Source organism: Mandrillus leucophaeus, unplaced genomic scaffold, assembly GCF_000951045.1.
Source record: "Mandrillus leucophaeus isolate KB7577 unplaced genomic scaffold, Mleu.le_1.0 Scaffold167, whole genome shotgun sequence".
In the NCBI taxonomy this organism is placed as follows: domain Eukaryota; kingdom Metazoa; phylum Chordata; class Mammalia; order Primates; family Cercopithecidae; genus Mandrillus; species Mandrillus leucophaeus.
The window spans coordinates 4,718,970-4,733,572 of NW_012101665.1; the positions used below are offsets into that span (position 1 = coordinate 4,718,970).

The following is a 14,603-nucleotide window of genomic DNA, read 5'->3' on the forward strand; positions in this document are numbered from 1 at the left end:
GGAGAAACAATCTACTTTATAAAAGAAATCAGCATAAAAAGAACTTAAGTGCCATAGCATATGGCCTCTAATTTGGTGCTGTTTTCTAATCCTAGCAGACAACACGAATGACGAATGACGACAGATACACTGAACACAGACAAGAAACAGTAGCAAATCAAGTGCCTAGTCCATGAATTAACTATTTGTAGCACACATAAAAATAGTGTTTTATGGCTTTTGAGTAGGCAAAGATAAACTAGTCACCAGACTGGCTGTCACACTTTTACTCCAGAAGATTTGTCAAAGGGGATTTAAGAAAACAAAAGAACATTTTAAATGCGGGAAAATGTAAACATATATACAACAGACAGAAAAGATTCTGACACACCCATACCTCAATCATTATTAATAAACGACCAAACTTGTTTCATCTGTATCCCTCTTTACTTTCCTTCACCTGGTATTATTTTGAAGTAAAATCCCACAAAGGATTTCATATATGAGAATTAAAAAAACACAAAAAAACAAAAAAAACCTCCCAGAAAAAAGGGAAATGAAAGTACTTGATTAATTTATCCGAGGGAAGAGGTATTCCAGGAAAAAGAAGTGATGTGCTGGGATTACAAAACTAGAGACTATCAGTGTGCACGAAGCATGAGGAGCGAGCAGAGGAAGAGGTCCCCGGAAGACAGTGGCGATGGGAGAAACTCTCAGGGCACAGTTGAGCAGCATTACTCTAGTTTAAAATAATAGGGAGCCAATACTGGCTTCAGAGGAGACAGGGTAAAGAAAATGACTTTTGTGATAGCATGGAAACCTGACTTCAGAAGCACTGAGGGTAAAACTAGGAAGGAGGATTTTGCAGTGCTCCAGCAGTTTACGTATTTGTTCAAATAAAACAAACAAATATCCTTCCCACATGCTAAAAAGGGAATGCTCTACCCATTTCAGGAGAAGTTTTGCTGGTGAATATTTAAATATATTTTACTTTTTTTTCCAATACTGAATTTTGCTTTAGGACTTACACACAGAACTGTTAGTTGTAATGTGACTAATCCTTTTTAGCTCACTTGTGAAATAATTTGCTAAGAATATCAGTAAGATAAAACAAATATTACATTTAAAAATTTGTTTAAATTTTAATTTACATTACCACTAATATAATTTTAAGACAAGACAGTAACATATCAAATGTAAAAAAATCTAAGCTAAAGTACTGACTGAAGGTGTTTTTTTTTTTTTTTTCCAAAAAATGCTTAAGGATTTTAGGCTTTGTAGAAAGGGGGTTGGTGGGAGAATGATGGGGTAAGAGTTTAGGTAAGAAGAATGGAGGAAGGGCAAACATGTAAGGAAATACTTAATTTTAGAAAAATTTTTCCAAAAAAAAAAAAAAGACAAGACATTTTTTAACACTATAAAATCCCAGCTTACTTTTTTGGTTTTCTGGAAGTAGAGTTCAGGAAAAGCATGAAGCCAGTAAGCCAGCTGTGATATGTAGAAAAACTTCATTTGAAACCTATACAACACAAGAAAATGAAGAGAATCTTTTAAAGCATAATTTTTTTTAAAAAACAGTAAACAAATACTGGAAATCAGGATATATTAAGTAACTATCTTTGTGTTATCATTCCATACAGTATCTGTGCACCTTTAAACAACTCTTCAACAACTGCTTTCCCCATTTCCCTGTGACAGTCCCACCATTGGACAAGATCCCTGGATTAAACAGCAGGCAAAGATATTATCTGCAGAAAGCTATTGACATGTAAGCCAGCAGAGAGGAGTCAGAGCCCCTATTAGTTCATTAATACTGAGTAGTATGTCATGTTAGCTACTGAAAACATAACCCACACGTCTACACAGTTTCATCAAGACAAGAAGGGGAAAAAGACTGACACAAAAGCAAAGGCTCATAGGTTAATAATCACCTGAAACTAAAATAATCCCAATTTCAAATACCCTCTTTTTTTTTTCTTAGGCAAATGTGGTAACTGTACCTGGTTGGAACAGGGAAAAAGCCCCAAATAAATGGAGGCAGAGCTAGGATTAAAGAGAGTCAGAATAAGGCATACCAGGGCTCTCCAGGAGCTATATCATAATCAGTCTAGAACTAGTACTCTTCTCTTGACATTATATTCCTCTAGCCCTTCTGCTTCCTCTTTATTCTCCCCTCTCCCTCTCCTCCAGAAGTCTAAAATAGAAAACACAAAGCCAATCTAATTTCTTGGCAGTGGGGGTGGAGGGAATACGGTCCCACATAAATACAATATTTACAAAGTTTGTTGAACTAATAAAACTTTAGAAATCAGAGTATGATTCAGTAGAGTGGGTATTACTGCTGGACTTAAAATATCCACAGTCACGTTATTCTCTTCTTTCCTTCATATCTTCTCCCTTCTCCAATTCTCACATCACAATGTATTTACTAAATACTGTCTAGGTGACAAGCACCTGCACCGTATCCGGCACAATGAAGGATATAAAATAATTTTTACTGCTACCAAGGCATATATAGTCTCAGTGGCTATGGGCACAATGCAAGACTTACAAAAATGAGACAATTATAGAACAATCAAAACAATATATGGACACTACATAAAACATCTACCAAAATGACAAATTTGGGGATACTAAAGACCAATACAGGCTAAAGTAGCAAGGAAAATTAATATAGAATAGTTGTACTAGAGCTGGGCTCCAAAAATGAATTATTCAGACGTCTTTGTAACCACTGAGCACTTTAACCTAGCAGCACTGTACAAACTAGAGAAATAAACAAAGAAACAATCCCTAACGAGAGTAAGAAGGGAAGATGTCAAAAGAGACAGAGGGTGTGGAAAAACAAAAGGAACAAAAGTATAGAGAAGATGGAGTCATAAAAAGGAGAAAGGATAAGTGAAAAGAAAGGAAAAGAAGCGAGTACCAAATTAAGATTATGTTAAAATCAGTTGTCTCAAGCTTACAAAGAAGTTGAAAAGATTAGAATAGAAACATTAAAAAAAAGGTACACAGCGTTTTTTTTTTCTTATGGCAGTGGGACTGTCAAAGACATATTTTCATCTATTTTATGCATTTGCCTAAGGTCCTAACGAGAATAACAATGAATTCTGATTAATAGCGACATGACCATGGTTCTTAACAAAGAAAGGGCTGCTACAAATGACTTACGTCATCAGGTTATGGGGATAAGCCCTCCATAAGATAGTTGGGTCTGAGATGTAGTTTTCCTAAGAAAGAAGATACAAAAATTAACCTGTGAGCATAATGCAAACTTCTTGGAAAATAAGACATTACTTTCATTTCTCAAACATTTACAGTTCCCCACAGTAGGTTGCAAAGAGTCCACTGACGTCAAACTCCTTAGTTGTTTTAGTTATTTTCAATCCAATTTGAGTTGGTTACTTGAGCAAAGTGAAAATCAATGATATAAATGAGATACGGAATCAAGTAAGAAACAATTCCTGGCCCTAAAAAATCTTTCAATCCTGTAGAATAAAAATACACGTAGACAAACATAAAACCACCAATAAGAGGCACAATAGCGACCAGGAGAGAAGAATTTTGTCTTGGGTAATTCGAAGATTTCAGGAAAAGTTTGTAGCATCTGACAGGAGACAAAGGATCAGGGCACTACCGAGTTTTATGGAATTACATCAATAAAATACTGCCCCAATTTTTTTCTTAGATAATCAGATCTATTCAGTGAGAATTACTGCATACGTAAAAAAAAAAAAAGATTAAAAAATAAAATCTAAAGTGATTTTTGTAAGAGTATTTTCCCACAGAAGTATAACTTTTATATTTTTTAAAAAAAAATTTATAATAGTTTTCAAACTAAAATTTACATATTACCTATAAAGTATTATTAAAGCAGTAGAGTAAAATCGAATGAGCAATGGAGTAAAAAGCTGAATTTTAATCTACCTCCAACATGAAGTGCTTTACCCTGGAAAACTCCTGTTATTCATCTCTAATACAGTGATTAAAAAGAATTATGTGTCTGACAAACTCAAAAGTATGTAAAGTATGGAACACCATATAAATTTAAGGGATTATTATCACTAACATTAAAGCAAATACTGCCTTTTTCTCATTAGTAATAGTGACATAACTAAAGGTTTTGATTGCCATAATTGAAAAGTTATAGAACATTTAAGAAGCTTGGAAAACACTGGGGCTGTTTCTAAAGGAGGAAATGACTGTGAACATTACAACTCATGTAACCTAGTAGGAGTATCACTCACATCTTAATGCTTTTTGCTGATACAGAGGTATCTGTAAATCACAACAAGTTATAAAAGTAAGGCTGGGCATGGTGGCTCAAGTCTGTAATCCCAGCACTTTGGGAGGCGGAGGCGGGTGGATCACTAGGTCAGTTCGAGACCACCCTGGCTAACATGGTGAAACCCTGTCTCTACTAAAAATACAAAAATTAGCTGGGCGTGGTGGTGTGTATCTGTAGTCCCAGCTACTTGGGAAGCTGAGGCAAGAGAATCACTTGAACCCGGGAGGCAGAGGTTGCAGGGAGCCGAGATTGTGCCACTGCACTCCAGCCTGGCGACAGAGCAAGACTCTGTCTCAAAAAAAAAAAAAAAAAAAGGTATAAAAGTAACATTCAGAGTGACTAAAAATGAATAAGCCTTTCTGAAACAGTAAACATAGATTTTTTTCTGTATAAAAAATACCTAAAAGAGATTTATCACTGAAACTCTTAACTTATGCTAGTTCATTAGCAGAGTTCCTAATCTTAGATAAGGAAGGAGAACAACAGCCTAAGACGACATACTTAAAAGAGATGAGAATGAATGACATACTTACAGAGATTAGAATGAATGTGCCCCAAACACAGGCAAAAAGGTAGAATGCACTAAGCTGACCAGATTCATTAAACTTGCTGTGTTTCGTTTTGGAGAAGTGCATTCGCCTGTTAATTTTCTAAAAATAAAAACAGCCATTAGTAATTAAGAATAAATTATAAATTATATTTAATATATGACTATCAGATTATGGAGAGCTAGTACTTTATAAGGTATAGATTTCCAAGACTGCATACTTACATCCAACATATACTCTTGAATAACAGCATGAATAATTATTGCCACTAGCATGTAGAAGAAAACTGTAGCCAAATCTTTGATACCATAGTAATAAAGGGACGCTGATTCAGTAGCTTGTTCTTCTGAAGACCAAAAAGGACACAAATACACAAAAATATATATAAGGTTATAAAAACAGCATTAAGTACAAGTTATAGAAACAAAGAAGAATAACCTAATAAAAAAGTTCTATATAAACATCATAAATAACATGGTCTTGGACATCTTGAGTCTTAGGGGGGCAATGAAAATCAAGACTATCTAGAAATCTAAAGCTTTAGAAATTACTTACAAAGATTTGACACGTTAGTCACAGCCACCAAAGACCAAAAAAGAGGGAAGAGGAGGCCACACTCAATAAACTGATACTATCACAGGGGTATAAATTAGGTTGATAAAGTTATACTTAGCCTATTGACCTATTTTTTGCAAAGGGCTTTTGAAACTTTCTACTTCTACTTTCAAACTACACACTAAATTATGATTCTGATGGAAAAGCTGATTTGACCTGTATTTGATTTAGTTTTGATCTATAAGCAGCAGAGATAAAGGCAACTACTAAAGTTGTTTTTAATCCTTACAATTGCTATAATTTTTCAAAAACAAATCTTTATCAAATACTTGTGAATTGATGACACTTATTCTCAAACTTTACGTTTATGGGGAACATATATGTAAAAGAGCTTTATTCTTCTCTCGCAAATTCAAATTTCAAAACAGTATTGTAGTTTTGAGTAACCTGATAACTAAATCACTAAATTAAATATTTTCAAAACTATACATAACTGAACAAAAACCCAACTCAGGGGCTAGGTGCAGTGGCTCAACCGTGTAATCCCAACACTTAGGGAGGCAAGGACTGCTGGAGGCCCAAATTCAAGACTGACCTAGGTAGTACAGTGAGACTCCATCTCTACAGTAAAATGAAAAATTAGCTGGGTATGGTGGTGTGCCCTTGTAGTCCCAGCTCCTGGGGAGGCTGACTCAGGAGGATCATTTCAGCCCAGAAGCCGGAGGCTGCAGTGAGCTATGATCACGCCACAGCACTCCTGCTTAGGCAAATTTGGCAAGCCCCTATCGTCTCTTAAAAATACACACATAAACCACCACCACAACAAAAAAACCCCAACTAAATGGGGTATACTACATTATCTTACATTTTAAACAAAAAACTGTGCAGGTTTACTGCCTAAACCAAAGAATACCCCATCCCTCGCCCATGCTAGTTAATTATATCACTGTATTAAATTACAATCAACTTCTAAGAAACACCTAATTTTTACATAGATTAAGAAATAACATTTTAGAAATAAAACCTAATAGTTTGGATGCTGTTACCAGATAATTCCTAGAGTTTACGAACACATTTTCTGGAATCAAAATAATTGTTAAAAGTAGAGCACAAGAAAAAGTGAAAATAATCTTAGAAGGATTGCTATTACAGGTCCAAAATGTAACTTGCAGAAAAACTAAATCTGCCATTGTGCTTTTAGAAGCCTTGAATGAACAATGACATTTAAACAAATTTTAAAAATATCTTTTCTTATAACTTTCTTAGGAAAAAATCAGAAGGCAGAGAAAGCAAAACAAAATTCTTTTATGGAATTTAAAGTCCATTCACAAAAATATATAGTAAACAGAAAACATATATAGGGTAAAGTTAATCAAAAACATCAGATCTTGTATTACAAAATGATCAAAATAACATTCAGTCACATCATGGATGAGATCTCTGACGATTACTTAATGCAGGACCTAGTATTCATGAAAATTTCCCAGTTTGTTCAACTGAATTTCTATTTACGTAGAAAATTCTTAGTGTAAATTACCTACCTGTTGCGGGGAGGGTGACATTGTACTGAAGAGTAACAAAAATGATAGAAGCTTTTGCCGTTATCTAGAAAGAAGGAAAAAAAGATCAAGTCAATTTGTGACCCTCTCCCAAATAACAGATCAGGGGCAAAAACTTTACAAAATCTGTCCCTAAATCGAAGCACCAATGGCCCTCTAGTTCCTGTGGAACCCTGACAGACACAATGGAAATTACTGATTACCAAGGAGTTAATGTAATTCACCAGAATACTCTTCTGTGGTTTAAGTAAGATTGTGTAACTCATCCTTAACTTTAAGATTTCAAAAGACATTTTCTGCAGTTCCAGAAAACAGTTATTTGACAAATAATGATTCTCTACTCTAGCCCTATACAATGAATAAAAAGTTCTTATTAAGACAAATTTTAAGTATAAATTAATAAAATAAAAGGATGCACAGTTAGCATGAGAAAAGCAGATCAAATATAGTGTCTGTGGTGTGGGTGTGTTAGTATCCCACACACCTAGCATAGTTAAGTGGTCAGTAACTGTTTAACTGACCTGACTACTGGTAAAAGTAAATTGATCAGAACAGAAAAATGGAATGCTTACCCAATCTTTACAGGCACCAGGCAAAGTGCTAGACAAAAAAGGAGGAGATGAAGATGGATAAAATAATCCCTAATGACAAGGAGCTCCATTATGTGAAGAGTATAGGTAAACAAACTGTTATAATACTGTAGAATAAGCGCTAATAGCTTGCACTGTGGGTACTTGGGATAAACAATGAGCTTTGTTGTTTTTTTTTTCTGGGGTAGAATGAAATGAAGGAGTTATGCTTTGCTGGAAAATAGGCGTTCCCTAGGTTCACAAAGGGGGATGAAGAGGACAGTACAGATAGAAGAAACAGAGCATGGCAAGGTCAAGTAGCAGTGAACACAAGGCCAGGCATAGGATGCACATCAGGAAGTGTTAGAAAAGACTAGAAACATTATTGAGTGCTAGAAAGGACCCTGTTTTTTGAGTTAAGTAGTTTAGATTTCATTTTTGCACAACTGGAGAATTTTGAGGATGGGAAAGTTCATTTATGCCTTTTAGAAGGATTGCTGTCTGTGACCTGCTAAGTGGTCTCCCAGGCCCCTTCAGATCCATTCTCCACACTGCAACTAGAATGATTTTCTGATCACGTTATCACATCCCCCTTCCTACCTGTTAAAAATCCTTCACTAGATTCCCATCTTTCTAGGAGCATGTGACCACAGGACTCCATGGTCTGACTCCTCCCTCTGCCTCTGCAGCCTCAATCTCAGACCACTTCCTCCTGCTCCCTTGCCTCCTGCAGCACCTTCTACCACAGGGTCTCTGCACATGCTGTTCTATCTAAAATACGGTTGGAAAATCTTTCCCATCAGATCTCAGCTGCATCACATCTTTTCAAGGAAGTCTCCCTGCCTCCCTAGAGTAGGTCATTTCCTTTGTTAGATTATCTCAGAGAACTGTGTTCCTTTCCTTCAAAACCATACTCTGGCTTGATTATATTAATAATTTCTGTCTCGCCCATTAGAATGTAAGCTCCAATAGAACTGGGACCATGCCTGTTTCCACTCATCACTAGATTTTCAGAGCCCAGCAAGGGGCCTGGTACATATTAGGTAATTAATCAATATTGCTGAATAAATATCAGTTAAAGTACAAACCGGAGTGAGCATGCACCCAAGAATGAAACTTCTGCAAGAGACCACATGAGAGATAATGAGGCCTCAACTAAGACAGTGACTGTGGGATAGAGAGGCACTCAGAAGACAAAATAAGGTTTGGTAAGCTAGAAGAAAGAGTACAAGGTTATTTATTGATACCTACAGCTGAGATTTCTGCGAGATGTGCAGTAAGGCAGTTAAAACCTAAGTCTAGAATTCAGTAGGGAGAATCCAGCTTAAATAAAGATTTGGGAGTCTCTTTTTACAGATAATAGCTGAAGCTGTGAAAATACATAAATCATATATGGGGAGTGCACAGTATTTGTAGAGAAGTAGGACAACATCAGACCTATGGAGAGAACAGGGAAAAAAGCAAAATCTTCAAGTCCCTGAAACTAAGAAAAAATGGTCAGAGAGACAGAAAAAGAAATAAAGAGAGCTTGGAGTCCCAAAAGCCAAAGGGGAAACATTTCTAAAAGGTGTGGTTAATAAAGTCAAAGTTTCAAAACAGACGTGGGAGGAAAGAGAACAACAGACCGGACAATTAAAGAAGTCATCAGTGGTCACGGCTTGAGTGATTCCAACTAAGCAGTGAGAGCAGGAGCTGCATCGCAGTAGACTGAAGAACACAGAGGCACAAAGTGGTATCCAGTAGATGCCAGGTCAAAATTTATGTTGTTTTTAGGTTAGGAGAGATTGAGCTTGTGGGGGGGCAACAGTGAAGGCACCAGGGAAAAGGGAGAAGTTAAACACACAGGATAGAAAGAGAACAATGGATGGAGGCATATGGTAGGGAACAGAATTGTAAGGATTGAGTATTGCACTCTTGAACAACTTTTCCTCTTAGATGGGAAGAAGGCAGTAATGGACGGGACAGATAAGTTCAAAAGACAAGAAAATAAGGAAAACCGCACTTGATAAACTTTTATTTTCCCGGTATGGGAAAAAAGCAATGCCACATATTAAGCATAATGGGGATGTGAATGATGACTATTTAAATAGTTCCCATAGGGAAAGGAGATGGCCAGGGAAAGTAAAAAGATCCTGGATGCGAACATCTGAGGTTAGAAACCTTTGATTTGCAATATTATCTACCAGCATAAGTATGACTTTCTCTGGGAACTGAGAGGCATAGAAAAGGCCAATAGTAGAGTAAAGACTGCAGAAGAAAGGCAAAACAGTGACGGGGCTAACCTACTGGAGAAAGGGAAAGGGGGCTACGGTACCACAACAGCTTGGACTAGGTAGAGAACCCACTTATGACTAGAACCAGGGAGGTGAACAAAACGTAGGTTGTAGCTAAACTCTGCTATCCTGGAATTCAGGAAGTGGAAGAAGTCAGGCTTGCATGACAAAGTGCAGGATACGGCCAGTAAAGTGAGTTGCTCAACTGGGTTAGATATGAAGGTCTCTTGAGTTGAAAAGGCTACTGAGGCTACTCTATTAAAATTTGGGTCATTAACAAGGAGTCATTAGAGCAGAATGATGACATGAGTCTCCAGGGCAACACTACTTTCTTGTGATTATTTTTAGTAAAGTTGAGTGGTCACTACATTTCATTTAGTTTTGCTATCTTTGTTTAGACTATATATACACACACATAGTCTAAACAATATATATATATACACACATTATATATATATATAAAACTATATATATACACACACACTCTATCTCTTTTACACACAAATACTCCACATACCTGTTTCCAGTTTGTAATATGAAGTTACACTGTCATACCTAAGAACACTTTGTTAAAGAGTCCCTTACAGGCCGGGTGCGGTGGCTCACGCCTGTAATCCTGGCACTTTGGGAGGCTGAGGTGCATGGATCACCTGAGGTCAGGAGTTCAAGACCAGCCTGACCAACATGGTGAAACCTCGTCTCTACTAAAAATACAAATACAAAAATTAGCTAAAATACAAAAATTAGCTGGGTATCGTGGCAGGTGCCTGTAATCCCTGCCACTCGGGAGGCTGAGGCAGGAGAATTGCTTGAACCCAGGAGGCAGAGGGTGCAGCAAGCCGAGATCACGCCATTACACTCCAGCCTGGGTGACACAGCGAGGCTCCGTCTCAAAAAGAGTCCTTTACAAACAACAAATGAGATTCTTCAAAGATAAATTTAGCATCAAATTCTAAAAGCAGCAAAAATTAGATTATCCTTTTAGCCAGGCTTCCAAATAAAATTAAAATTTGGCCTCCAGCTGGTTTAGTATGTGACTTTAAGTAGAAGAAGAGGAAAAATGTAAACTACACACTCCAAAAAGTTTCAAGTTTAAGTCAGCAGTCATGCTCCCAGCCATTTCCAGGCCTCCTAAGCCTCACACCCTGCTAGCATTGCTTCAGTTACACTCATACCACAATTAATTAGTAGTAAGATAAGTTAGTTTAGAATATAAATAGGCTACAGAGATATATAATGCACTCAAAAGTAAAAATACCTGAGCTTATGACAGTTTTGAACATTTACAGTACTGCTCTCCAGTTACAAAAATGGAAAAATGAAAAAAGAAATGAGACTTATTCAGATGCATTTTAAATAGGTTACCAGAAACTGAAATGAATTACCTAATTCTATGCTGTACACAATGTCATGAATACAATAACATTTCTTTAATTAAGTGTCACTAGTTGAGGTTTGGTATCTTTTCTTGTTATATAGAGATGTTAACTATTTTGCTCTTGTTTTAGAGGAAGATGTGACTACTACATGGAGTGGATCCCTGAAAAGTAAAGACAATTCTGAATATCAAATTCCACTTTCAGTGGGGCTCAGTGGCACGTGCCTGTACTCTCAGCCATTCAGGTGGCTGAGAGGGGAGGATCACTTGAGCCCAGGAGGTCAAGTTCCAGCCAAGGCAACACAGCGAGACCCTGTCTCAAAAAAAAAAAAAAAAAAAGAGAGAGAGACCCTTTTGCAGTTCACAAATGTGACAATTGGGGTTTCACACTTATATGTGAGATGTGTCTCTCCCTCAAACTTTGTTATGACCTGAAAACCTTACCTGTCATGAAAAGAAAGAAAAAAAGGAAAGAAAAAGAAAAAAATCCCCCAAACCTCGAAAACTGTTTCAAGATGGCCGAAACTGTAAACATCCCCAAAATCTGTATGGCATAAAGAACTTGCAGATTTTGAATATCTTTCCTTTTGAATATATTTCCTTTATACACTCCTTAAAAGAAATACGTCTCTTGTGAACCCCTAATTTTTCACCCCTCCTCCACATCCTCACTTTCAGAAAGCTTCCCAAGCATCCCTAACATTTTTTGACCATTCAATTTTTCCTATGAAGCCATTCATTGTATACTATGATTTGAATTATGTGGACAGATACTGACTGTAATAAAACTATGATTCTAAAATTTACACGCAATTTTTGATTAATGTGAAGTTCCCTGGAAATTAAACTCTTACATTACCACCAAACAGACTACTTTGTTAGCCTTTTCAGTATGTATAATCTCTTTAGATGCTAACTAAAGAGATTCCAGGCCCTTCTCTCACATAAAAATGTTTTCTACTTCCCAATTTTGGTGAGTTTTTAAAGAATAATAATAGCTACCACTTATTGCATGCCTCTTGCAAGCCAAGCATTGAACTAGGCTTAATACATATTGGTTAATTTAATTATCAGACTAACCCAATAAGCCCCATTTTGCAGATGAGGAAACTTCAGTTCTGAGCTGCCTTAGGGTCACCCAGTTAGCAAGCTGCAGAGCCCTAACTTGAACATGAATCCCTTCAGCTCCAGAATCCATGCTTTTACAGTGTATCTGCATTGCTTCTTCATTTTGGCTAGTAATACAGTATTTCTTTCTTTGTTAATTTCTTTGTCGATTTCACCATAAATCCTCTGACATTTCCTTAATGTATCTGCACAACAGGCTTAATTAACAGTTCTGCAAAAAAAAAATCAATTTCTCTATTATTCTAGCACAAGTACTGTAATTCTATAATTACGTTAATTTTGAGATTCAGCAGCAATTGTTTTAAAAGTCGAATAGCAAAACTAACCTAATCTACACATTCCTATATATAGATAACATGCTTTGAAATCCTAACACCTTAACATATGGTAAGAAAAAGGAACAACTCGCAGAAACTTCACTTTTGTGTATCATTTTAACGCTCACTTTTGAATTGACTTAAAAAACCTCTAGTATTTTTGTCTATTTAGATTTTCAAATTTTACAAATTTATATAAAGGTGAAAATCCACTGTTAAAAAAAATCACTAACATGTGAGGCAAGGTATAGGTGGTGGACTTCCCTAGAAATATAGTAAGAGAACGTAAGATAGTTTATATAAAATCAAAGTTATACTATGTGTCAGAATTTCTGATTTATATTTCATTTCATTCAAAGCACTGCAAATGTACCTTGCAGGTCACAGTACCCCTAAAATATGTTTTTAAAGTCAGGAAATCTTAACATGTGGAGATGGTTTATGACAAGTTACATAAAATTGAATATACTACATATATTAAAGTATCACTTTAAGATCAAAGTAGAAAGTATATATAAGTATCAAATTCAGAAAGTGAATACAAATGTTTAGCGTTGGGGTTTTTTTTTTTTTTTCTGGAGACAGTGTCTTGCTCTGTCCTTCAGGCTGGAATGCAGTGGTGAAACCTTGGCTCACTACAGCCTCCACCTCCTGGGCTCAAGTAACTATCCCACCTCAGCCTCCCAGTTGCGACCACAGGTGCGTGCTATCACTCCTGGCTAATTTTTTAAAAATCATTTGTAGAGACAAGCTCTCCCTATCTTGCCTAGGCTGGTCTCGAACTCCTGTACTCCAGTGATTCCCCCACCTTGGCCTCCCAAAGTGTTGGGACTTACAGGCGTGAGCCAGCGCATCAGGCCTAGCACTGTATTTACCTTCACACCATATTATCTGAACCTTGCAAAAAATGGCTGTGAGGAGAACAGTACAGGTGATGTTATTTCCTTATAAAGAGCAGAAAAATTGAGACTCAGACTTGGGGCACCCAGGAAGTAGGTGGCACAGCCCAGACTTAAAGCTTGAGAATGTTAGTTCCCTTCTACCTACCCTTTAACTATACCTGCTACATCCTTAGCAGTGGTTTCAAACATGCACGACACCATCAGGAGTAAATGATATCTGTATCTAGATCCAGAAAAGCCCATTTGATGAGAGGCGAAAATAAGGTTAAAATATTATTTAATTTTAAAATTTAAAAAAAAAGGCTCCATGAAAAAAAAAGTATTCACCTTTTGGTCACTGGTGATGTCACTGCATTAGGTTTTCTCAAGGATTCTTAACGTCGCTCATATTTTTTTAAGCACTCCTATGTCCCAGGCACTATCCTAGACCCTGGAAATACAGACTCTTAAAAATACTCCAAAACCTCTACTCTCACTTGTTACATGCAGGAGAGAGGAGACAAAACAAGGCAGGAGCAAAATAATTTGTATATTTACTGAGACATAAGGGCTCCAGAGAAAAATTAAGGGGAAAAAGCAAAGGAATGAGCGCGTGTATTGAGGAGCGAGGGGAAAAACGTAGGATGTTACTCGTTAACCTTGCAAAGTTTATCATCCACATTCAACAGCTGTTAAATAAGCCATCAAAATACTAGATACGTAGGAAGAGAATTTACACACTCCTGACATTCCTATCCTCTCCTACTTCAAGAAACAAAATTACTCGACTCCTTGGCACCGCTGTTCAGAACCTCGATTTACCCATCAGACCTTGTTTCTTTAAAGCATCAGGGCAAAAAGTTCGTTAACTGGTAATAATACCAGATGAAAAGACAGAAATTAAAACAATTCGGCGTGCCTCCACTGTGCCGGTGCCCGGCGGCCACCGCCCTTCAAGTCGAAAGCAGATGCCCAACTCCGGTTTCTCGATCACCCCAATCTCGGAGCTATCGGGGGGCCACCCTGTCACTCGGGCCTGTGGCCTTCAGGCCGGCACTCCTCAGACCCTGGGGCCGGGCCTCCGCCTTCCTCGGCCCTCGCGGGGCTGACGCTTCAGCGGCCGATGCT

At 37.2% G+C, this 14,603-nt stretch overlaps 1 protein-coding gene across 1 annotated transcript in view; it reads right to left on the reverse strand.

Moving 5' to 3' along the window:
* The window catches only part of TRAM1 (translocation associated membrane protein 1), a 33,592-nt gene that overhangs the window by 17,327 nt on the left and 1,662 nt on the right, over positions 1 to 14,603 (reverse strand). The window contains exons 2-6 of the mRNA XM_011976504.1: positions 6,912 to 6,975; positions 5,040 to 5,161; positions 4,801 to 4,917; positions 3,151 to 3,209; positions 1,414 to 1,498 (exon numbers count right to left, since the gene is read on the reverse strand). Of these exons, the coding sequence (XP_011831894.1) occupies positions 1,414 to 1,498; positions 3,151 to 3,209; positions 4,801 to 4,917; positions 5,040 to 5,161; positions 6,912 to 6,975 (447 nt within the window). The remainder of the gene's footprint in view (positions 1 to 1,413; positions 1,499 to 3,150; positions 3,210 to 4,800; positions 4,918 to 5,039; positions 5,162 to 6,911; positions 6,976 to 14,603) is intronic.